The sequence below is a fragment of the Pseudopodoces humilis genome, chromosome 4 (assembly GCF_049639895.1).
Source record: "Pseudopodoces humilis isolate 2021_Gansu_Grassland_sample_001 chromosome 4, ASM4963989v1, whole genome shotgun sequence".
Lineage (NCBI taxonomy): Eukaryota > Metazoa > Chordata > Aves > Passeriformes > Paridae > Pseudopodoces > Pseudopodoces humilis.
This window is the reverse complement of record NC_142203.1, coordinates 76096390-76119934: the sequence shown is the minus strand read 5'-3', so window position 1 is coordinate 76119934 and position 23545 is coordinate 76096390. Positions and strand designations below refer to the sequence as shown.

General features: G+C 46.5%; 1 protein-coding gene across 2 annotated transcripts in view; it reads right to left on the bottom strand.

Annotated features, from left to right (window-relative positions):
• CTIF (cap binding complex dependent translation initiation factor) overlaps nucleotides 1-23545 on the bottom strand; it is a 146705-nt gene that overhangs the window by 65421 nt on the left and 57739 nt on the right. For both annotated transcript variants that reach the window (XM_014257058.2, XM_014257059.2), the window contains exon 7: nucleotides 2412-2488. In XM_014257058.2, coding sequence (XP_014112533.2) covers nucleotides 2412-2488 — 77 coding nt within the window. The remainder of the gene's footprint in view (nucleotides 1-2411; nucleotides 2489-23545) is intronic.

Here is a 23545-nt window from a genome sequence, read left to right as displayed (position 1 = left end):
ATCCACACTCTTGCAATTTTGATTCTCCCCATATCCAGATGAGGTTTTTAAACAAAAAGCCCATTACTCCTGACTGTTTTGCCTAACATAAAACCTCACCCTGAGGAATTTTTATGTCACCTGTGTGGCTCCACCAGCTCCGGAATGGAGCTTTTCTGCCCCAGAATAATGGCTGGGACATTAAGATAATAGCACTGCAATAAACTGTAAACAGCTTTGTAGTCTGTGTTCTGATACCATCTGGGTTTTTTTCCTATTCCCTTTTTTCCCCCCCTCTATTCCTGCCCTTTTCTCTCCATACTTCTGTCATGCTTTCCACATAAAATAAACATTCTGAGAGCTAACTCACTGCTAGAAATCAATTTTAAGGAGCAAGTGCTCTCTTGGAGCAACTCAAGTGACACTAAAAGGACTAAACCTCCCCTCCTAGTCCCAAATGCACCACAGATACAAAAGGGAGTGTTGAAAACCTCCAGCAGCAAAACAAGTGGCATGGGGAGAGGGAGGCTGATGAGGTTCCAAGGTGAAGGAAGGGGATGGGAACCATGCCTTTTCCTTTTAAATAATTACTTTAAAAACTGCCTTTTCACTCCAGCTCCTTCTACTCTGGATTCTTAGCTTTTTCAAACTGAAATAAATGTGGTTTTCTGGCTAAGCTTTGACAGCAATGTGGAGGAATTGGGCAGAAGTGCATACCTTCTGCTCTTTCCATTTTTTTTCATTTGTGACTGCTGAGGGCTGAAATGACCCCAGGTCTCCCCTGGAATGATGCCGGATCAATTGAATTTTAAGGCTTTTTTTCTCCTCTCCCAGGACATTATCCTAGTGCTACTTGGCCAGGGCTGTATCTCACCCCTTGATCTTCCAGCCCCAGCCCAAGGCAGTTTGTTTTGCTATCTCTCCTTGCCATCTGTGCAAGAGGCAGGGATGCCCTGGGGGGCTGAATGCTTCTGCCTGCTGATGGCTTATCTGAAGGGACCAGAAAGAAAAAAAGAAACAGAAATGCACATCTGGTGTGTTCCCTCCCATTCTTCCAACTGGCAAGTTTTTTTAGATGAGGGGGAAGACCCAACACACAGCTCCATGGCTCATCACAGCCTTGGGCATGGGGCTTCAGGCAGAAGACGTCCCAGTCCCAAGGGTCTCCTCTCCCAAAGCATCAAGCATCCTTTGTATGGCAGAGGAACACCAGAGATGGGAGCAGAACTCCCTAAAGTCCACTGTGGTTCCTCAGAGGAGCCAGTTAAACACACCTAGCTCAATCTTGCAACACAGCAGACCTGGTTATAACCATGTTTTAGTGATCACAGGGCTGCAACCCAGCTGAATTAAGACCTTTTCCTACTCACCCACATCACAAGACTAGGCTGGCTTTAGAATTGTGTACAGCTAAAAAAGAGGGATCCCCAAAAGGAGAGGAAACAGAGTTTGCTGTGGACAAACCATCCTGCCCACAGAAGAATGTTTCTAGGTTGCCTGAGAAAACTCTTTTTAGCTCTTTTTTGGACCCTCAGTGAAGTTTAGGAAAACCAAACCACGCAGAGTTAGTTATATCATAGCTGTTCATGAGACAAGAAGTGATTTGAGGACACACTCCAAGGTGTCTTCAGGACTTCACCAAAAATGCCCTCTGTGACAGCTCAGGCATAGATTACAGTTTATTCCAGGAGAAAACACTGTCCACTTTTTCTCCTGTTCAGTCATATTTCAAAATCATGGTATTAGAGCTGCTTTATTGCCCTGGGTGTGTTGTCTCAGCTGGAGCAGAACAAGTCAGGAGAAATAAAGCTGCATGTACAATTAACTCCCTTATTCCTCACTTCTTTTCACATTTAACCATAGTCACGATTCCCATCAAGGACTTTAGATGCCCTCATATAATTGAACATGCATTTTACACAATTAAATATCCAACTGAGTTGATTAACTCAATGGATTGAAATCAGTAATGCCACAGGAATTTGGCTGTGTGCACAGCACATCCCCTCCTTCCCACAGACACCCAAGGCTGGCTGTGACCCCCTCTTAACCAAACCGTACCCACTTTCCACGCAACCCTGAAACTCAGCAAATTTTGCTCTTCAATAGAAAAAGAGAAAGCAAATCCCAAGGACTTGAGCTGTTACAGACAATAGCTTGCCAGTTGTCTCTTCGAGTACAAGTTGGGGGATCTGGCTTTGCAGGAGTAACTACAAGGGGAAGAGAAGGTCCTTAGGGTACTTCTGGATCAATACAGGACACATCCCGAGATATTTTCAGGATGTTAGTGCTGAAATAAGAGTTTATATATTAACACTACTGAACAGCAGCAATGTCCAAAGACTCACCATGAAGCAGTTGAGGAAAATGTGCAACAAAGAAGAGAAGATTAAAAAAACAAACAGACGAGGCACTAAAGAGGCTCCACCTACCTCCGGTCGTTTCTCCTCCTTCTGAACAGTTTTTTGGTGTGTGCGATTTCAGCTTCATGAGGCAACGGATGGTAACCCTGTAAAACAGAGAGAAAAGCAGCCATCAGCTCCAGGAGGCATCAGCAAGGAAGGGGTGAGAGTGAGACAGAGATGTACACCCAGCACGTGAGCATGGTAAAAGAAACAGCTTCCCCCCAGACATCCTCGCAACATTCCAGACCCTACAAGAGCAGGTCTGAAAATCCACAGATGTGTTGTACCCTCTCAGGGCTGTTGCAAGGAGCAGGGAATGAAGTTATCTGCAATTTCTGTATGGGAGAAATCACGCAGGGCAAAAAATTGGATCACGTATGTATAAATCCCATACACACAACAGACAAGGAATTCACCCACTTCACACATGACACACTGGTGCACCTAAACTGTCCAGTTTCCCTGGGCTGCTTGCTTTCTATATTTATCCAAAACACAGATGAAAAAATGTCTGTGAAGGAAGGATGCTCAGCATCGTTTTGAGGGTACTCGTGGAAACCAACAGGAAGCACAGTTTGTAGGTCAGATGGGACTGTGCCTTCAACCAAGAAGGAACCTGGTTCCTTCAGGAGCACCTCACTGAGCCTGCCCACCATGAATGAGCCAGCCCATGCCACCCCTGCAGCAAGGACAGGTGGGATCCACCTTACAGGAAACAACTGAGCCGACAAGGATGGTAAACCATGTGCCCAAGCCCAAAATGAAGAAGGGTAGATTTAGATGAGATATTAGGAAGAAATTTTTTACTACTAATTAGGAAGAAAGTCTTTATTATGAGGGTGGTTAGGCCCTGGCACAGGGTGCCCAGAGAAGTTGTGGCTGCCCCATCCCTGGAAATGTCCAAGGCCAGGTAGGACAGGGCTTGGAGCAACCTAGGACAGTGGAAGCTGTCCCTGCCCATGCCAGGGGGGTTGGAATGAGATGACCTTAAAGTCCCTTCCAACTCAAACCAATCTAGGATTCTATGATTCCAAGACAAGGCAGTGGCAGAGCTGTGTGTAACTCCAGCTGCTGCCTTCCCAGAGCCCTCTTTCCACTGAAGGTGCTGACTCTAACATGGTCTGTTCATCTGATAAGGGGGCTGCTGTATTTACCATCCTACTATGGGCATGATGAAGCTTTCTTAATGCTCACACAGAGCTTAGAGGTTCCTGGATGAAAGGCCCTACATAAGTGCAAAGTATTATTTATTTTCCAGGGACCACAAAGCTGTCATAACCATAATGAATTTTATTTATGCAGTATTGTCCTTCCCCAGCTGGTAATAAAAGCCCTGTAAAAGTTGCTCCTTTCATTTCCATCACCATCTACCTCAGCCTGGAGCTCCAGCCGCTTCTGGGAATCACCAGATATGAGGGGCCATGAGGGAGCAGCCTGGGCAAGGGCAAGGGCTGGGTGGGGATATGCCTCATCCAGCAGCAGCTTTGTGACACTGGCATGACAACATAACACACTGACTTGAGAAAAAAGTCCCTCTCCGTGTGAAGAGCCTTTGGAAATCTGGACAGTTTATTTCAGTAGCAGTTACTGAGATAACAGTATTTTGAGTTTCTCCAGTAGAAGATGTAATGGAGGAGAAAGGTTCCTCGGGATGATGATGAATTTAGGCCAGAGAAGACACCACCAAGTTGAGGACAGACAGGGTTTATTGTGACCATCCATCCTGACCACTGCAAAAAGCCTGGAGTAACTGCTGCTGCAGCAACCCTACAGATCCCATGGCAGCTGGAGCCTTTCCATTTGGAGAGCTTCGCTCCTCCAGACTTCAAGCCATAAGGAATTCACCCAGCCAAAACATACAGCTAATTAGAAAAGGTCCAAAGAAGAGCTACAATGATGGTGAGGGGTCTGGAGGAGCCACATGAGAAAGTGGCTGAGGTCACTGCACTTGTTCAGCCTCAAGAAGAGGAGACTGAGGCCAGACCTCACTAGGGTCCGCAGCTCCTCCCAAGGCACAGCTCTGATCCCTGTTCCCTGTGACAGGGACAGAACCCAGGGAGCGGCTGGAGCCGAGCCAGGGAGGTTTAGGTTGGACATCAGGGAAAGGTTTTTCCTCCAGAGGGTGCTGGCACTGCCCAGGCTCCCCAGGGAATGGTGACAGAGCTCCAGAAGCCTTTGGACAGCGCTGCCAGGGGTGCCCAGGGTGGGATTGTTGGGGTGTCTGTGCAGGGCCAGGAGCTGGACTGGATGGTCCTTGTGGGTGGCTTCTAACTCAGAATATTCTAGAATTCCATGATTCTGTAATAGCTTAGAATCACAGAATCCCTGAACAGTTCAGGTTGGAAGGAACCTTAAAGATCATCCAGTTCCAACCCACCTGCCACAGGCAGGGACCTACCACCAGACCAGGGTGCTCATACTGAAACTGCTTCACTGCTGAGGGCTGTGGTTTGAGTGTTCCTCAACACTCACTTTCCCAATCATTTATTTTCACTGAATGCACAGGAGGAGCTTGGTATCTCTGAGATCTCTGCTCCTTTGAAAAACTACTTGAAACTGGCCAACAGATACCAAACTGAATGAGAAAAGGAGGAGAAGGAGGAGACACATTGTCCAATCCCATTAGAGCTAGTTTAGGAAATGAGGCTAAAAATAGTACAATAATTAGCAAGGCTGTTTCTAAATGTTGTACTACCACAGCAGGCTTGGAGTGTCTTTAAGAATTTAAGCTGCATTGCAGACACATGTGTAAATATAATTACCTTGGAAAAATGAAACTATCTGCGCTCCACACAAGGACCAATTTCCTCAAGTGAAGACCTCATTAAAGTCTCAGGAGCTGCCTTTCTGCTCTTTCCAACTAAAAACCATACATAAAGTGACACATTCCTGCATGTTCTTCTTGCACAGAACCCCTGTGCTTCCTCAGACCTCTACCCACCAGCAGCTGACATCAATGGGATGAGAGATGAATTAATTACATTGGAATAAGTTCCTAATCCAAGGAGCACTCCTGGACACTGCCTGTGCTTCAACAGAGAACTTTGTGTCCCCATTTACAAAAATCAAACATCTTTCTCCAGCTGAGCAGTTCCCTTCCTCAGTCCTCGTTGTGAGACAATGTTTTGGAAAAAACCAGTCACCAATCCCTACTCTTGTCTATTTTGGTGCCTAAACAAAGCTAAATTTGGAAGGGAGAAAAGTTGACTTTTTTTTTTTTTTTTTTTTCTGTGCAGCATGCTGATGTAAAAGGAAATATCAGCAAATTGCAAGTAGGGCGGAGTGGCTGGAGAAGACCAAAGGTGATGGGTGGGTGGGGATAGAATCCCAAGGGTATGGTGAGAGCTTTGATAACATAGCTCTTGTCTCGAGGCTGCTGTCCATCATTTGTCACGCAGGACAGCCGTGGAAGTGCCTTCAGCAGAGCCAGCTCACTGAGGACAACATGGATCTGAAATGCACTCTTCCATCTGTCAGCAGACACACTCCTTCTGAAGTCAAAATCCCTGAAGGATTGAAGGATTTCCCAAAGGAAAATGTCTCTCAAGGCAGAAGACACCCTCTGCTCTGCAGTGGGTCTGGAAGGGGAATGGGTTTTTCTCCTGCTTTGGCCAGAGACACCATCAAACGCAACTCAATCAAACAACACAACTCAGGTCTGCTCATGGTTTTCATAGGCAGGTTTGCAACTCCTCAGTGGGACAGCAAGATCGCATTTGGTCTCTTTCCCTCATTTTTATTTTGATATTTATTCACAGGTGGCTGGAGACGGTAACAAACCAGTATTTCAGTGCTGCTGGTTCTGAAAGTGATGGGTTTGGGAAAAGCAAAGCACAAGGAGCCCATGGTCACAGGAAGAACTGTTAATAGGGTTAATTTTCAGTTTTGGAGCTAAACACTCTGTGGTTTGCATGGTGGGAAGCTTGGAGCAGAACCTGAGATGCCCATGGGACTTCTAATGCACATATGTTCCAATTTAAATCATAAACATGCGTACTCTAACAAGAAAGGCCAAAAGCTCTGGAAAAGAAGGGCTGTTCAGGAATGGTCTGCCCTCTGGGCCAGTCCCCAAGAGATCAGCTGTGTTGTGACGTGCATACACATTTTTAGATTTTTTTGAGGAAAACAACTCTTGGACAAGGTGATGTCTGTCAAGCTCAGGTGACTGTCATATGGCCAGCTAGGGAAATCTGTCATCCACTGGAATTGCTGCAAACAGAGGCCACAGGCAGCACATTTGAAGGCACATGCACTCATTTTGTGCTTTATCTTTCTAAGGAAAGTGTCTGTCAAGCTTCATCCCTGCCCACCTGCCCATGGGAATCCAAATAGCTGCTCCCCAGACACATTTACATCAAAGCTTAATGAAAGAAAAATAAAAAGCTTTCAAGATCTTGCTGGCATTCTGCAGCAATCCAAGAGCCTCTACCTCTTTCCCCACCGATATCTGCCTCTCTCCATCAACATCCCTCTGTTGATCCCACCCCATACCCTAGCCCAGTAACCTGAGGGATACTGTCTTGGGAGGTACACAAGGAAAAGGGGAAGGAACAGAGGAGGGAAATGGTTGGGTTTAGTACTACCCTGCTACAAAAAAGACTTTGTCATCATTTTTCTCATGCCTCCTTTGCAGCAGGATCATCTGAAGAAGTTGAAGGAGGACACCAGCTTTGCCTGCTTTACTGGGGATGGTAAATTAGTAGAATCTTAGAAAGATTTGGATTGGAAGGGACCTTAAATACCATCTAGTTCCACCACTCTGCCAGGGGTCCAGGGACAGCCCCAGCTGCTCTGGGCACCCTGTGCCAGGGCCTGCCCACCCTCCCAGCCAGCAATTCCTTCCCAATATCCCAGCTGGGCCTGCCCTCTGGCACTGGGAAGCCATTGCCTGTGTGCTGTCCCTGCAGGCCTTGTCCCCAGTCCCTGGGCAGCTCTCCTGGAGCCCCTTTAGGCCCTGCCAGGGGCTCTCAGCTCTCCCTGGAGCCTTCTCTTGTGCAGGGGAGCAGCCCCAGCTCTCCCAGGCTGGCTCCAGAGCAGAGGGGCTCCAGCCCTGGCAGCAGCTGCGTGGCCTCCTCTGGGCTGGCTCCAGCAGCTCCACGTCCTTGTGCTGTTGTTGCCCAGGGCTGGGGCAGCTCTGCAGGTGGGGTCTCACCTGAGCACAGGGTCACAGGGGCAGAATCCCCCCTCCCCTGCTGCCCACGCTGGGGAATCAGCCCAGGGCAGGGGGCTCAGGGCTGGGGCAGGTCCAGCTTCTCTTCCATGAACATTCTCAAGTCACAATCTGACAAACAGGAATGAGGCAGAGCTTTTTCCTGCCACTGATTCTTCCCTGAGAAGATGGCTGACCACCCTGACGCAGCAAATCACAGCAACGTCTCTGGCACCTGAAAACAACAGCTTTACAAAAGGGATAGTCCTGTCTGGGACCATCCTGCACCCTCCCTCCTCCTCCTTCTCCTCCACTGCTGTATTCCCAAATGCAGCTGTTGCCTCCAAACACCTCAAACACCTTGTAGGTGTTTCACAAAGATTCGAGGGGCTTCTAGGGGTTTGGCTTCATTGCTTCATCTGTGTGGTTTTACAGCCTGACTTTCAGATGTGAAACCTCAACCCACAGAGCAACTGCCTTCACTCACAACAACTTGCTCAGCCTCTTTCACAGACGTTTCCCCATACAGCAGAAACACCACCAGCCTGTGATCATCAGATAGCTGAAGACACCTGAATAGGAAACAGCAACACTGAAACCCTGACTGTGAACAGAAGGCTGAGGAAAGCACTGGACTGATGGAAAAAAACAACGCTCAGGTGATGAGAGAAGGAAATGATCCAGCCACAGCACAGAATCAGTCCTGCAGGAGCTTTATCTTGAGAGCCTTTTGTGCCCTCAAGAAACATCCGCCCTTGCTTATCTTAAACAAATGGTTGCAGAAGGCCTGAACAGAACAAACAGGTTATTAGGCCTGAGGTAGGAGCTGGGAGTTTCACTCAGTTTTATTGCACTCAAAGTTCAGGGTGGGATTTATTTTCTGGGGGAGTGGGAAGGGTGAGGTGGGGCTGGAATCGCTGAGGACGCCCCATCTGCCTGTGCAAAGGGAACAGAAATACAAAGGCTGGAGGGAGCGTAAAAAGATAAATATGTTGTGGTTCCAGAAACCCACCCAGTGAATTCCAACACCCCGCAACAAGGCTTTCATCTGACTTCAGGATGGACTGTCCAAGGCAGGGAAGTCCAGGACTGCACAGAACTGCAGATACATTTAACTTCTATTGTGCCAGTCCCATAACCATGATGCCTATGGGGTTGAATGTGTCAGTGTGTGTTCAGTACAACCATCCCAGCCCCTTGCACATGAAAAACATGGCAAAAGTGCCACAGGCAGCACCCCCATCACCTCTATCCACCCAAGGCCGGCATTTCTGCTGGAGGTGACTCTAATGGAAGGTATCCCAGCCCATGGCAGGAGTTGGAATGAGATGAGTTTTGAAGTCCCTTCCAATCCAAATCCTTCTGTAATTCCATGACTCAGTGATACACTGTGCTGCAACACACATGAGTATCTCTAAGTCCTGTCAGCATTTTCAGCAGGACTCTGTCCTCAGCGGCCACTTGCCTCTTTCTCTTCCAGGAATTCCCATGGCTCTGGTCTGTCAGCCACAAGGGGAATTTTTTACATCTTGGAAGGAGAGAGCTGAGGCACAAACCAAAGCCTTGACCTGGTTTGGAGGCCGTGGAAGGACACCAAACACTGTCAGGAAGCCACACAGAAATTATTTCCTCTCTGTTAAAATGTAAGTGATAAATCTGTTCCTTTAAATTGCAAGCTATTCATATTTCCTGTAAGGTGCTTACAGTAACAGTTGCCTCTGAATAAGCATATTGGTGTCAAATAATTAGTGTTCAATATCTAAGGAACAATTTTGCAAAATATTCCCTACACAAGATAAAAGGCAGGTAAACCCTTGCAGTACCTGATGGCTGTGACTCTACCATCCTTCCTCACCCACAACACTGTGCATGTGGGTCCTGGCAGCCTCCAAGGACACCTTCTTCAACCTCCATGAGCTGGAAAAGGAGCACAACTTTCTGGGTTTTGCCACCATGGATCTAAGAAGTTCTGTTGTGGAAAAGAGATGTTCTGTGGGACCTTGACAGTAGGATGTGCTGGCCTGATGAGTCATGGCATAGTGCAACATGCCCCAGAGAAGGCTCCAGGAACATTTGGATAACACTGTCAGGCACAGGGTGGGATTCTTAGACATGTCCTGTGCAGGGCCAGGAGCTGGACTTCAACGATCCTTGTGGGTCCCCTCCAGACCAGGTTGTTATATGGTTCTATGATTCTAAATAATTCCATGATTCTAAGTAATTCCTTGCAGTTTGGAGGATTTCCTGGTTAAATGCATCTTTGGGGTGTACAACATAAACCACAGATTGTCACCAAAGGTTGGTGTGGCTGCAGCACACATGCCTCACTGATGAGCACTGTGGAGGAGACTTTTTCCAAAGAAAAGGGTGGGACGGCTGTGACTGTGATCAGGACTGTCATGGCTAAACATCACTCTTGAGTTATCACTAAAAACACCTGCAGTATTCCCTGCAGGGCTCTGCCCTCCCCTGTTGGCCCCAAGGACACAAAGTCCTGGATTCCCACTTGCTGAGTGTGAATGCTCTGGTGTGCCCTTCTCACAGAATGATGGGTGAATCACAGACTCTACACATGCAGACCTAGACTCAATCAAGTGTCATTCAGACACTTATTTTCCCATCACCTCTCCTTGGTGTTTGTTATTGGCTCCTGACAGAGAGCAGACACACAGCTAGAGGCAAGACAATACTTGAAGATACTCAGTGACACTCAGTTGAAAATACTCAGTGGCACAAAATACTTGGTGGCAGCTAAGCTGTGCCACCTCAGCCCTCTGCTGCCAGCTCTGGGATGGCACAAAACACACAGAGAATGGCAGCACAACCTGGCATCAAACTCCCTGTGCGGGGTGAAGGATGCAAATGCAATTAAAGCATTAGAATAATTAGGCAAAACATCCCAATTAAAACATGGCCTGAACCTTCCTTGACGCCTTCTGCTGATTACTGACAGCGTGTTTTCCGGGGTCTATTTTTAACTCTTGGCCCCTGAGCTCCTGAATTATACGTAATTCAGAGATAATAAAACTTTAAAAACCAGGACAAAGTCTCCTAGGAGGAACTGCCTCTGCAAATAAGTTCACACCAGCACAAGCAGGACGGGCAGGAGGAGAAGCCCAGCCAGGCCCAGCTAAGGCACGGAGATGGGACAGGCTGGAGACATTGCTGCACTGAGACAGGGTGCTCCAGACACGCCGACACGGACACACGGTGCCATAGGAAGAGTATAAATAACAGACAAAAGAAATCCCCTTTTGTTACCAGAATCCGCAAATCCCAAATCAGTTACAAGCTGACTTAGGAAATGGAGCTTTTTCCCATGTTGTAGCAAAATGGGAACAATACTTTGCGAGTGGAAGTAACTCTAATTGTTTTAACTGATGTTATTTTAGTGTTGTTTAGGTTTATTGTTTATTTGTATGTATTTCCTCTACCCTGGTCAGGCTTAAAAACAAACTGTGCTGTCAGCAGTAAAGCATCCCATCCATAAATAAATACATTTATCCAGTAAGTATAGTTATAACCACACCATTGCTTGGAGTTCTTACATGCAGATTATTTAAAGAATCACTAAAATAAATCACATTGATGACCTGGGTTTGCTTTTCCCTGGAAAAAAAGAGACTTTTTCAGCCAATATTGGGAATAAATACTGCCCACATCACTTATTACTGGGAGGCACCACAGATGCTGTTTGGTTTGCAGTCTGTCCAGGTAGCCCAAGCTCATCCTGAGAAAGGGCTGCAAAGCTCTGAAAAGCTTTCCTTACAACTTCCTTAGCTTGCACCAGCTTGGGGGTCTGGGAGGAATGGCTTTACCTGGGCCTTAAGAGCGTTATGAGGTTGTTATTGGAATATTTATAATTTGAGCTATTTCAGTGCCTCTGGGACCTCTCTTTTTCTTTAAAATATACATTTCCTCTGTATTTTCTATGTGCCCCAGTCTGTTTTTTCCTGTCCCTTGTGCGCTTCAAAGCCCACCACCCCCATTTGTGCAGCTCAGCATGCTGTTTGACCACGTCTCTCCAGCTGAGATGAAGTGAGGTGGGATGGCAGGAGGTCCCTCAACACCTCCCCACTGTTCCATTGTGGTGGATGGTGACACAAAGAGGAGACATGCAGGCAGAACTGGGATAAATTCTTAAGGTGACCTATAAACACACCTGATAGGCCTCAGGGAGTTTAGGAACCTCTAAGCAAGAACCTTTCTGTGTTATCCCCAGTGTTGGTACAGCCTCCTCTGGCCAGGTGTGCCTGACCCTCAGTTTTGCTCCCAGGTGATAAGGGCTACATCCAAGAATATTTCCATTTCACCATTACTATTAAAATAAGGTATGTTTTCCATGTCCATCTATGCAATCCCCCAGAACCAGGCTTCCACTCATCTTCTTTTCGACAGACCAGGACTTCAGCCTGAAGGAGCTTCAAGATCTTGTAAACTCCTAGGATTTGGGACAGTGCAACAGTTATGAAACCTCTTATTTACAAAGTGACAACTTCACAGTCTTACACACAGCAGGTGGCTTCTATTTTCTTTCACTATGGGTAGAACCAGAGGCAGCAGGAGAACCTTTTCAGTCTGTGGCACTTCCTGCTGGACACCTTCCAAGTGCATGAAGTTTTTCAATACCATAAGACTGCAAGCAATAGTTTATAATTCAACAAGCTTTTTTTTTTTATTTTTTCTTTTTTTTTTTTTTTTTTTAACATGACCCATGATCCCTGTGATCCATATGCTGCACTATCAAAGAAAAAGGGAATTTTGGCATCAACTTGAATATGGTCATAGTAGTGGCAGTCCCTCCAGTGGACATTTCTGACAGATCCTCATGGCTGAAGCATGGTCCTTTCCTTTCCCAAGTCCCTTGTGGTGTGCTGGAAACATTCTCACACAACGGATATTCTATCTGCAGTTGGCTTAAGAGCCAATGTCTTTTCCTCACGACTGTGCCACCAAGAGATGTCTCTTCTCCTCTCTGAAGTTGCTGCTTAGTCTAGTTCAGCCCAGAGAGATCATGTGAAGATCCCATGTCTCAGTCACCCTCACTTGAAAAACATCCCAACGTGTACATGCCAATTTAATCCTACAAAAACCCTCCTCTTCCCTTTGAAAAGTCCCAGTCCTTCATGGGAGTGTGGGCTATGCAACACAAGGGTCTGACTTGCTCCTTGCCAGTTTACTGGCAGTTTGTACCCGGGGAGAAGAAACAGCTCCTTGAAAATCTGTCTGATCCTGCCCAGGATCTTCCTGTTATACATTGAGGATCTAGGATGCTGTAATGGGCTTTAAAAGCAGGGAAAAGCTCAGAAAACATGATGCACTTGCCACAGAGTATCAATAATATCCCATCACATCTTAATGACACTGGCAGTCTTCCACTGACCTTCTGCAGGCCCCCGTTAGCCACAGGCTACTTTGTAAAATGGAGATAAGAAAGGCATGGTTGTAGCTGCTTTACAGAAGTGTCCAAATGTGACATTGGAAATGGATCTGACACTTCCACCAAGCAAAGAATCCTCAAAAACTGCTTTCTATCCAAAGTTGACAGACGACAAGCAGCAGGACGGTCATATCTGTTCTCCTGAGTCTTGCAAAGCCCAAATCTCCAACATGACATCTCCAAAGACTGTGGCACCATTCATATAACTGCTTTCCTGCCAGAGGAAGCATAACTTACAGCTGCTTTTGTGATGACTACCAGCTGCTGGGTGAAGCCTCTTCAATTAATTTCATACTGGTCACAAGGATGCACCTTCAGGTGTTTCATCAGATCCAAGTGGGGACAAAAAACATTAGGTTGAGGTTTGATATTAGGGAAAATTTCAGCACAGAAAAGGTTGCTAAACGATGAAGCAGTTTGCCCAGGGCAGTGGTGGACTCCTCACCTTTGGAGGGATTTAAAAACTGTGTGGATGTGGCACTTGGGGACATGGGTCGGTGGTGGCCTTGGCAGTGCTGGGGGAATGGTTTGGCTTGATGATCTTAGAGAGGTCCTTTCCAACTTAAACCATTCTATGATTCCATAAGAATCAGCACCAAAACTGAAGAAGCCACACAACTCCTGGTTATGTTTTCATATGTCAAGTGACCAACATTAAAGACATTGCTTACTGGGATGCCTTGGGTCATGTTGCCCCTCCTCACTAAAGTTTTCTCAGCTGCTTTCTAATCTCCTTGATGTCTCTGTAGCTGGCAGAATTGGGCCTGTGATGGGTAAAGCTTCAGAAGCTGGAAAGGGTCTGAGATAGCGGCTCCCAAGATTGGAATGGGAAATGAGCAGAATGGGATGACAGGAAAACTGCAGATGCACTTAGTGATTACTAAGTAAGAAGGAGACATCAAACTGCTTGCCACCACAGAGATGGTAATTTTGGCAACCAGCACATCCCCCGTGTCCATTCAGCCAGCTCCCTTCTCTTCCCAGGACTCCTGCCCACCACCATCAGCACCACAGCCACAAGCACCCCACAGATTCTCTGCCTCTGAAGTGGCTCTGAAATCACAGAGGGATTGTACAGGAGCCCTACAATGCAGTATGAGATCTTCCAAGCTACACTACTCCATGCTCACCTAGGGAGATCTCCTGTGGCCTTAATTTAGGTAGACAAGTATCTCACTGAAAGTGGTTTTAGACATCCTAACTGAAATTCAAACACAGCCAAAGAAGGGTGGATTTAAGCAAGATATTAGGAAGGATTTCTTTCTTTGTGAGGGTGGGGAGGCCCTGGCACAGGTTGCCTGGAGAAGCTGTGGCTGCCCCATCCCTGGAAGTGTTCCAGGCCACGTTGGATGGGGTTTGGAGCAAGCTGGGCTAGTGGAAGGCGCTCATGCCAGGGGGTGGAATGACACGGTGTCTAAAGTTCCTTCCAACCCAAGACATCCCATGATTCTGTGATACTGCTCTCTGCCTGCTCCATTTACACCCATGTACAAGATGCTAAAGGCACATGGGGTACTTCCTCCTGCCTGCATCTCTGATGGGATTGGAGACAACTCATTGAGCTAGAATCTCTCAAGCCTGCCCTTCCCAAAACCAAGCCTTCAGACATCTGTGACTCTGTACTTGGCAGCCTCAACCTTTCTCTCCTTATCACTGCCAAAAATTATTCATTTAACATCGCTGGCCTTCTGCCAGCAAAAGCGCAGCGTGAGGAGCAGAACCATCTCCTCCACCCCTCCTGTGAACCAAAGTAACAAAAGTGAGGCTCTTACCCAAGCAAATTAAAAAAAAAAGAAAAAATTCCCGCCAGCTAAGAAAAGCTGGAGGTTAATATAAATTCCATGGGTTTGAGGGGGAAACGGAGCTGCATTCAAAGACTCGATGGCTAACCACGCTTCCTCAGTCTGGCAACTGCCCGCTCCCTCGGCAGAGTTATTGAGGAAGTTAGACGAGTGCTGTATTTGTTCCAGCTGCAAATTTCCCTTAACCCCTGGTAGTGGTGTTTTCAAAAAACACACATCTTGTTTTCTTGATGGCAGTTTTTCATTTTTGTGTGTGCCACAGCTACAGTCATTAGCTTTAAGAGCTGTCATTTGTAGATTAAAACTGAAGAAAAAACCCCCATTGCCATTCTAAGAAGTCCAGGCTGGATGAGCAAAATGGGGGATTAGAAGAAGGCTTTCAGGAATTAGCTTGGAACAGGAAAGAAGAAGATAAAGCCATTATAAAAGCTTGTGCTAATACAGGAGTCCTTTTTGTTGTGTTAATGCAGCCACACAAATTCCTACAAAGATTTATTAGTCAGGTCATAGAATCTGCTCTCCTTCCTTCTTTGATGATAAAATCAAGAATATTTTCCTCCATTAACATGCTCCTTTCTCTCAATGGAGAGGAAATAAATTATATGCTTTTCCAAGACTGTGTTTTTCTGTGATATACAGAAGGCTACAGGTGAGGTTGATGCCTTCAGAACAGAGAAACAGATGCTGAAATTCAGGTACCTGTTTAGAGGCCACACTGGATGTTCCCTGCAAGGTGAGCACAGCCTCAGGTCTGTGGTACCCAACACAGGATAACTTGATGGAGCTAGGATACACAGCACTGTCCCCTTCCAGCATCCCAGACCTGCACACCACCCGTTGTCCCATGGAACTTCAGTCCAGCAAAGCACTTACTTTATGTGAGTCTGCTCCTAAGTCTACTATTTGCCTTGGCGTGCAGCCAGCCAAGCACTTAGGCACATGCTTAAACTTAAGCACAAGAGTAAACAGATTGAAGTCAGAGGGACTTAAAATTAAGCACATATTTCAAGGATTTGCTGGATAAGGGCCTTAACCCTGGTGTGCAGCATTTAACTGGGATGATTCCCAGCTGATTAGCTCCCCCTTTTTCCCAACCTCCCCTCAATTGGACCGGGAAACAAACGGTTTCTGTTTTGCCACCACACTAAAGGCCTGGCTTTAAAGAAACCTCGTCAAGCCTCCAGGCAAGCATGTCTTTCTTTAATTATACCTGCCTGTGAAATACCTTCCAGAAATCCCCACCCAAACAAAGCCTCAGGAAAGGAAATAACGGAAATTCTTGATGGTTTCCACGGGGGAAGCGATCCTAACCAGTGAGACGAGGCGCACGTAAGATGAGCCTGATGACTGTTCCTACTGTACACAGCTCCCAGCACAGGGAGACTCCTTAAAGCTCCAGCAGAAACTCCCAGCCACCTCAGCCCTCACCTCCCAGGGCAGGATACTCCCTGAACCTGTCCCCTGGACATGTATTTCTGCACGAGCTAAGATCTGAAAAGCTATTTGGTGACCACACAGGGGAAGAAGAGAGATGTGGCAACACAAAATCCATGAAACCACCCCAGAGCAAATTGCAGCACCCAATGGGGAATCTTTCAAGATGCCAAATAGCTTCCAAAGGGCTGGAGGTCACTTGCAGGACTGGGGTATGTTTTACCTTTCAACTCCCATTCATATGAGCTTTTAAACTTTGTTTCAATTGCATCTACTCATGGTAGGACCTTGGTGGCTGTGGGTAGGTGGGCAGGTCTGGCAGAGGGAAAAAAAAACTCTCAGCAGCCACTTCAAACAGGTGTTACAACCAAGTCTTCAACAGAAGAGAAAAGCAGAAGGTTAGAAACCTGGACAGAGAAGACGGAGATTTTCTGTGGATTTCTTCAGAAGCAGGACTGTTCTCATCAAGGAGCACCAATTTGCCTGGACTTGACAATGGATTCTAAGGGACCATCATCAAGTCCCACTCTCATCCCTTACCCGTCCTGCTATAAATTCCTTTCTAACCATGCTCTGCTGCATTGCTCTCTGCTCCTGAACAGTCAATCCTTCCCACCAGGGCTTTAACTTCTAATTTCCCTGTGCTAAACACAGTAAAGGCACCAAATAACAAAGTGCCTTTGGATAAGCAAGATGCCTGTGAAAGATGCCTGGATTTCTCCGACCCTAACTGCAGATCACTCTAGGTGCCCACTAAATCATTGGTTTTCAAATGCAGAAAGACTTCTGTGCTGTGAGAACACCTTGTCTTTTAATCCAATCTAATGTCAGGAAAATTACCTTAGGTCTCCCGGAAGAGCACAGCCACCAGCTGCTGCACTACAGGTTTGCCCTTCCTGAACCAACAACTCTCAGAAGCTGAGGACCTGCAGAACAAATTCATGTTCTGCCTGGTATGCAAATAATGGCAGGAAAAGATGCAGCAAATAGAAGCCAAACAAGGCAGTTTTCTTTTCCTTCAGACAGGAATGTCAGGATGGTCAAGTAATCCCAGAACTTCGCCTCTAACTTAGCCGGTTCCCAGCCTTAGTTACACTTGCAACCCTTGGAACCACTCTAATTTTGTGGCCTCGCTGGCCATGGACAACTGGGCACTGTTGCTCTGGAATATAAGCAAAGAAGTTGTATCTTGGAATTCTGTCACACTTCACCTGCCCTCCACCAGGGTCAACAAAGCCAATGTAATTATCACTTATACCTGGAAGCACCACCAAAATCCTGGAGCCAGACTCTGTGTGCAGGGATCAGAGAGCTGCTCCAGCACCAGGAGAAAAAGCTGAAAGAAGAACCTGCAGCTTTCTTGCTTTTACCTTCAAACATGGGCATTTGTAAAAAAAGAAAAGAGTTTGAATAACAAATCTGTTTGCCTAAGTACTTAAAAACGGAACTACAAGTGGTATTCCTTTCAACTAAAGGAAAGTGTGTAGTGTCTGTAGTCCCAACACTGGGCACCTCAAGAAGGGTGGGGGTGAGACCCTGAATTCCACCCTGGCCATGACTGTCCTCACCATTCCCTCAGATTTCCGGGCAAGACATGGGACAACTCTCCCCCAGCTCTGATGGGCTTTCATAACCATATTTAGTCTCGCTTCAGCTCTTGGAGCACTTGCAGAAGAGGAGTTTCCACCCGCCTGCCCTGACAAGGCCGGCGAGGGGAAAGAGGAGCCGGCGTGGCGCTCCTCGGATCATGTCAGGTCGCACGTACGTTTGAAGTCGGCCACCGCGTTCTCAGCAGTCAGGAGCAATCTCGCAGTGGCTGCTTCCTCCACCGCTCGCAGAGCTGATCCTCAGGAAAGCTCTGTAGTGCGAGGAAATCCTGGCCATCGCCAGCAAAGTGTTATCAACACGGCGAGGAGATAATAACAGCAGGAACTGCCTTACGGTGAGATCGCCAACGCCGTCCACGTGGCCGCGCAGTGCCAAGGGCCAGCGAGCTGGGATATGGCCAGGCGAGGTCACACATGCTGTTAGCTGGTTAATTGTGTCAAAAAAACAAACAAACAAAAGGTGGGTTTCTACAACTTGATGAGCATGATATGTTCTCCCTCTGGCAAATGCATCAGGTTTTCCATATATGATGTGGCTTCCTGCATTGAACTTGACTTCTCTTAGAAGGCCACAGGTCCCACCTTCTCCTTTGGGAGGAGATACCATCTAGCCTGGCAGATACAACCTGGAAAGAGAATCACCACTCATGGTGGCAGAACCTAATGTGGGCTGCAAGTTTTCTGACTGCTCCATATTCATGAGAAATATCACAGAAACCACAGCAGCCCTCTGACCAGTGTACGACCTCCTTCCCAGAGAGATGCAGGTGGCTTTCATGACAGACAGGACTGGTGGGCACATCGCTGTGGCCCCACAGCACCTCTGGAAGATATTTTACCCTAGGGATTGCTGGCTCAGACCTTCATGGTTTGTGATATATATCTGAGGAGTGAGTCATTAAAAATGCTGGCTTGAAAAACCAAGTGCTGCCAGGTGGTGGTGAATCCTTGGAACAAGCATAGCACGTAAAGCAGCTGGGCCTCCTTCAACCCCATCCCTGCTGGAGACTGCACACCTGCAGCACACAGGCTTTGCACCTGGACTACAGGAGCAGCAAAAATTCCCCCTCTTGGACAAGCCAAGAAATGGAGGAGGTGTAGGGCTGGTGGGACATGAGGGTTCACCTTCCCTGGGTGTGCATTTGGCCACTTGTTGAGCAAGTGGGGAAGATGCTGCTGTGGCATTGTGAAGGAGGACCCAGGCAGGGTAAGGGGACGGATTTCCCCCCACCATGAGAAACACCCATTGGTAACTTCTCCAGGCGTAACACTACACCAGAAATAGAGCTCCTCTGAGACTTCATTTTGTTTTCTCTTTCTTCTTTTTTTTCCTTTTCGCAGGATTACTGAGTTCGCGGAGTCTCTCTTTAATGTCACGTGTGCGGCTCAGGTCCCTCAGGCCCCAGCAGAAGCAGCCTGGGATATTTGCACAGACCCCTCACAATGGAAGGAAGAGGGTGTAGGAGGGAGGATCAGGCTGCTGACCCCTTTATTGTTCTTGGGCCAGAAGAAAGCTTCCTCCTGGCTTAAGAACCACAGCGCTGAAAAAGTTTTCCAGCCAAAACGAGTCAGATGGAGTCACTGGGTGGTGGTTTTTATTATTTTTTTTTTTCTTTCTCCTTCCCCTGCCTCCCCCTTCGGTCAAGCGACGGGGAGTCACAGGGTTGTGCTCCATTCACAAAATACCTGCTGCACATCACGTAGTCCTTCCCCCCGACGGTGGGGAAAGGCGCTGTAACCCAAGCAAACGAAAATAAACCTTTTTTTTTTTCCTTTCTCTCCAGATTTGAAAAAAAAAAAAAAAAAGGGAAAAAAAAAAAATAGAAGGGAAGAAAGGACCCTGCTCCCAGACTGACGCCTCCAGCGTGCACCGCCGGGGAAGGGGTAGGCGGAGGGGGGAAACAAGACGATGATATGAAAGAAAACAAAAACAGCAAATTCTGCTCTGAAAGGATTAAATGGAGGTTTTCCAAAAAAACACCCCACCATTATATAACGAGGCTTAGCTCGGAGTCACCGGGGTCACACGATGCAGCAGACTGGAAAAACCAAAGAGCAGTGTAGCCTTTTAATTGTTAAGCCAGCCATAAAAAAAATAAAATAGAAAACCGATATTGTAATATCACAACATGAAGGTGGCCACTCACATACTGATGGTCAGGGTACTTTTTTACCTGCTTTACTCTTTCTGGCTGAAATACCATTTCAGTGTGAGCCTGTCTCCTTGCCTTTGTGCTTATTGGGGTGGTGACCTGTTGTGCTGGGACACTGCTGGCTCAGTGAGTGCAGGGACTGCACTGCCTCCCAAAGCCTTGAGGCACACGGGGCTGGCTTTGCTCTGACATCAAAATAATGCACAAGTTGAAGCCTTATCACAACAATCCAGCTATTAAAACACACCACCAAGCTTCCAGATCAAAATCTGCATGCAAGGAGATGATTTTTTAGCATGTTGGTTGCACCTAGGAGACAAGCCATCTGCTTAGTCCCCAGGTTCTCCATAACCTTCAGGTTGAGTTAATTGTTACATCCACAGGCAATCCTGAAGCTTCTTCATCCCTGGTGCCTCCCAGCACAGCTTACACCAGAGACAGACTCATACAATTAAAGAATCATTTAGGCGGGAAAAGACCAGGCCAACCATCAAGCCCAACCATTCCCCCAGCGCTGTCCAGGCCACCACTGACCCATGTCCCCAAGTGCCACATCCACATGGCCTTCAAATCCCTCCTGGGATGGGGACTGCACCACTGCACTGGTCCACCCATTTCCATGTTTAACAACCCCTTCCATGAAGAAGTTTTTGCCTAATACCCAACTAAACCTCCCTTCATGCAACTTGAGGCTGTTTCCTCTTGTGCTGCTGGTTTCATGGGAAGACAGATTGATTCTCCCCTGCAACAGCCTCCTGACAAGCAGTTTTGAGATCCTGGATGCAGGGCTGAACAAGCTCCATGGGCAAGAGGGATGGGAACAACCCAAACAAGAAGAAAACTTTGGAAAACCAAACATTCACTAACCACAGGCCCAATAGCTGGAGCAGAGCAGCCACTGTGGCCATTCTGTGGTGTGAACAACGGGGTCCAGCAGCAGCACTGGGATGATGTCCTCAGGCTGCAAACCTGGAGATTGTCCTGAACTCATGTTTTTTTTTTTTAAATTCTTTTGAATACACGGGCAAATCTGTGTTTCACACTTGAATCTTAAAAACTGCCTTTGGTCTGGATTATTATGGAACAATCACGGAACAAGGAGACAGGGTGTCTCACTTCTCCTGCTGCTCCTCCAAACCATGTTCATATAACTATTGACCCAAATCTTCTCATTCTCGTCTAGAAAATGTGCAGCAACTTAAACTTAAGGAATATTTACTTTTATATTTCATTTGTGCAGAGCACCAAGAGGAAGGCTGGCCAGCTGAAGGTACACACAGCCCACCAGCTTCCGGAAATAACACTGCTCACAGATACATGATGGAGAAAGTATCAGCAGTCCCTTCCCTAGAACTAAGCAGCAGAAGCAATCCATATCTTCTGTGATACCTGCTTATTTTGCCCAGCATAATAAGGGGTCTTATTTTTCTCAGCCAAAGGGAAACAAACAGCTCCTATAACCACACATATTTTCTTTCCGTTTGGACAGGGTGCCTCAGAAGAATATACAATGAGAAATGAAATAATGAAGTGGGTCACAAAAGCAGGAAGAAATGAAGCTTTATCATTCTCCAGTGGTTTCTCTGCTCGAACATTACAAGAATTATTAAAAAAAAAAAAAAAAAAGAAAAAAGAATGAAAAAGAAAGCAAGCCAACAATGAGGAGTTTCTCCACAACACGAGGAACAGAAGGATAAAGAGGAATAACCCTTTAGGATACATGGACACAGGGACAGCGTTGTGTGGCCAAAGGTGTGGAGACCACATTCTGCTCGCCATTCCTGTTAGCCAAAATGAAATCATTCAAGCCCACCATCCAGCAAAGGCATTCTGGGGAGGCCACAGACTTTTCTTTCACTGACCATGCCAGCATGTGTATATTTGGGCCATTTCCAGAACCAGCAGAGAAGTCAGTGGAGTATCCCTGGAAGTGTCCCAAGGCCAAGCTGGTTGGGTCTCTGACCAAACTGGTCTAGTGGAAGTTGTCCCTGCCCATGGCAGAGGAGTTGGAACAATACAATCTTTGAGATCCCTTCCAACCCAAACCATTTCATGATGTTGAAAAAGCCAACTATCAAAAGTACTTTTAAAATCATAAAAAGACGAAAAATACAAACGTAGGACTAAAAGGACCTCTGGGTTTTACAGCTTGGTCTGCTACCAGAGGGAGGACATCATTTAATTCCTTCATAAACAGTCTTTATTTTCCCCATGGAAGAGACATCCAGGCGTCGTGTGCAGCAATAAATTTCCCACTTAAATGATAATCTTTGACCAAACCACCTAGCATTGCAATAAACACCCTGCCACTAAATACCTACATTTACACCCATAGCTATATATACATCTCTCCAAGCTGAATGGGATTCACTTACCTGCTGCCTCCGGGCAGGAAATTCGCATTTTAAGAACTTCTGGTCTCATTTATTGTATTGCTTTCTATTCCCACAACATCAGAGGAAAGGCAGCAGAAAAGGGTGGGGGAACATCTTCTGGTTAAGAAGAAATTTATAAATGTGACAGGAAACATTAACCTCTTATTTTGTCGGACCAGAGATGAAGACATCCCCCATTAGCAGGATTTTTAGAGAGCGAGGTGCTTCTAGGCTTTCCAGATCCCTCTGACAACGGGGATGTATGCACGTCTCCCTTCTCTGGTCCTGTGGTATGCCTACTTTTTTTTTTTTGAGAGAAAATTCCTTCCTTCCCTTCATTTTATTAAAAATTCATCTCTTTTACAGAGAGCAGGGAAGGGGATTAGGATGTGGAAATAGTGGAAACAACCAAAGCAACATTGAGTTTCTACTTGGGATCTTTAGAAATCTGGATTTCTTTTTTTCTTGGCTACTTTTAATAACATTTTAAAAATTTAATCATTCCTCCACATTTCTTCCATGGAAGTTGCAGGAAAATATTCAGCAAATTCAAGGGCATGCAGCAAAAACCTCTCAGTTTTCTAATGAATCCCCTGAGAAAACAAGGGAGAAGAAAATGTAACATTATTGGGAAGTTAAAACTCAGGCAGGATTTAAGGGGTGTGTTTTGGAGTCTATAGAAATGACCGGGAAAAACAAAAACAGGTTTGCTTTGGATGTTATATTGCTGCATAAAAGCAAACCTTTTTGAAAGGGAAGCCAGCTGTAAAGCTGGGAAAAATCCAAGGAGCTCCCTGGTGTGTTTAAGCCAGAGAATAATATGGTGACATTTCTGAGCCTGAAATGCCTATTGAGCTGTTATTTATACCCCTGCAAAACTCCCCTTGCCCAAACCAGTTAATTCCCCAGAAAACTGCAGTTCTCAGGACTAAAACTACTTGTGGACTCCTTAAAAGTAAAACAGAGCATCTTTATTCTTCATCCTCCCAGGAACAGCTCTCCCATACTCCTATTTCTTTGTGGTCCCTGGTCATGAACCCAGAACCCACCACTTCCTATTGGTAAGCGCAGCCTAGTCCCAACATCTCTTTGTGTCCACCCCTCCATCATCTCAGCCTGAGGAAAAGCTGCAAAGCCACCCACAACCCATTATTTATCAAATTTTGTGGTACAAACCAGTGGCTGGCAAACTGAGGTCTAA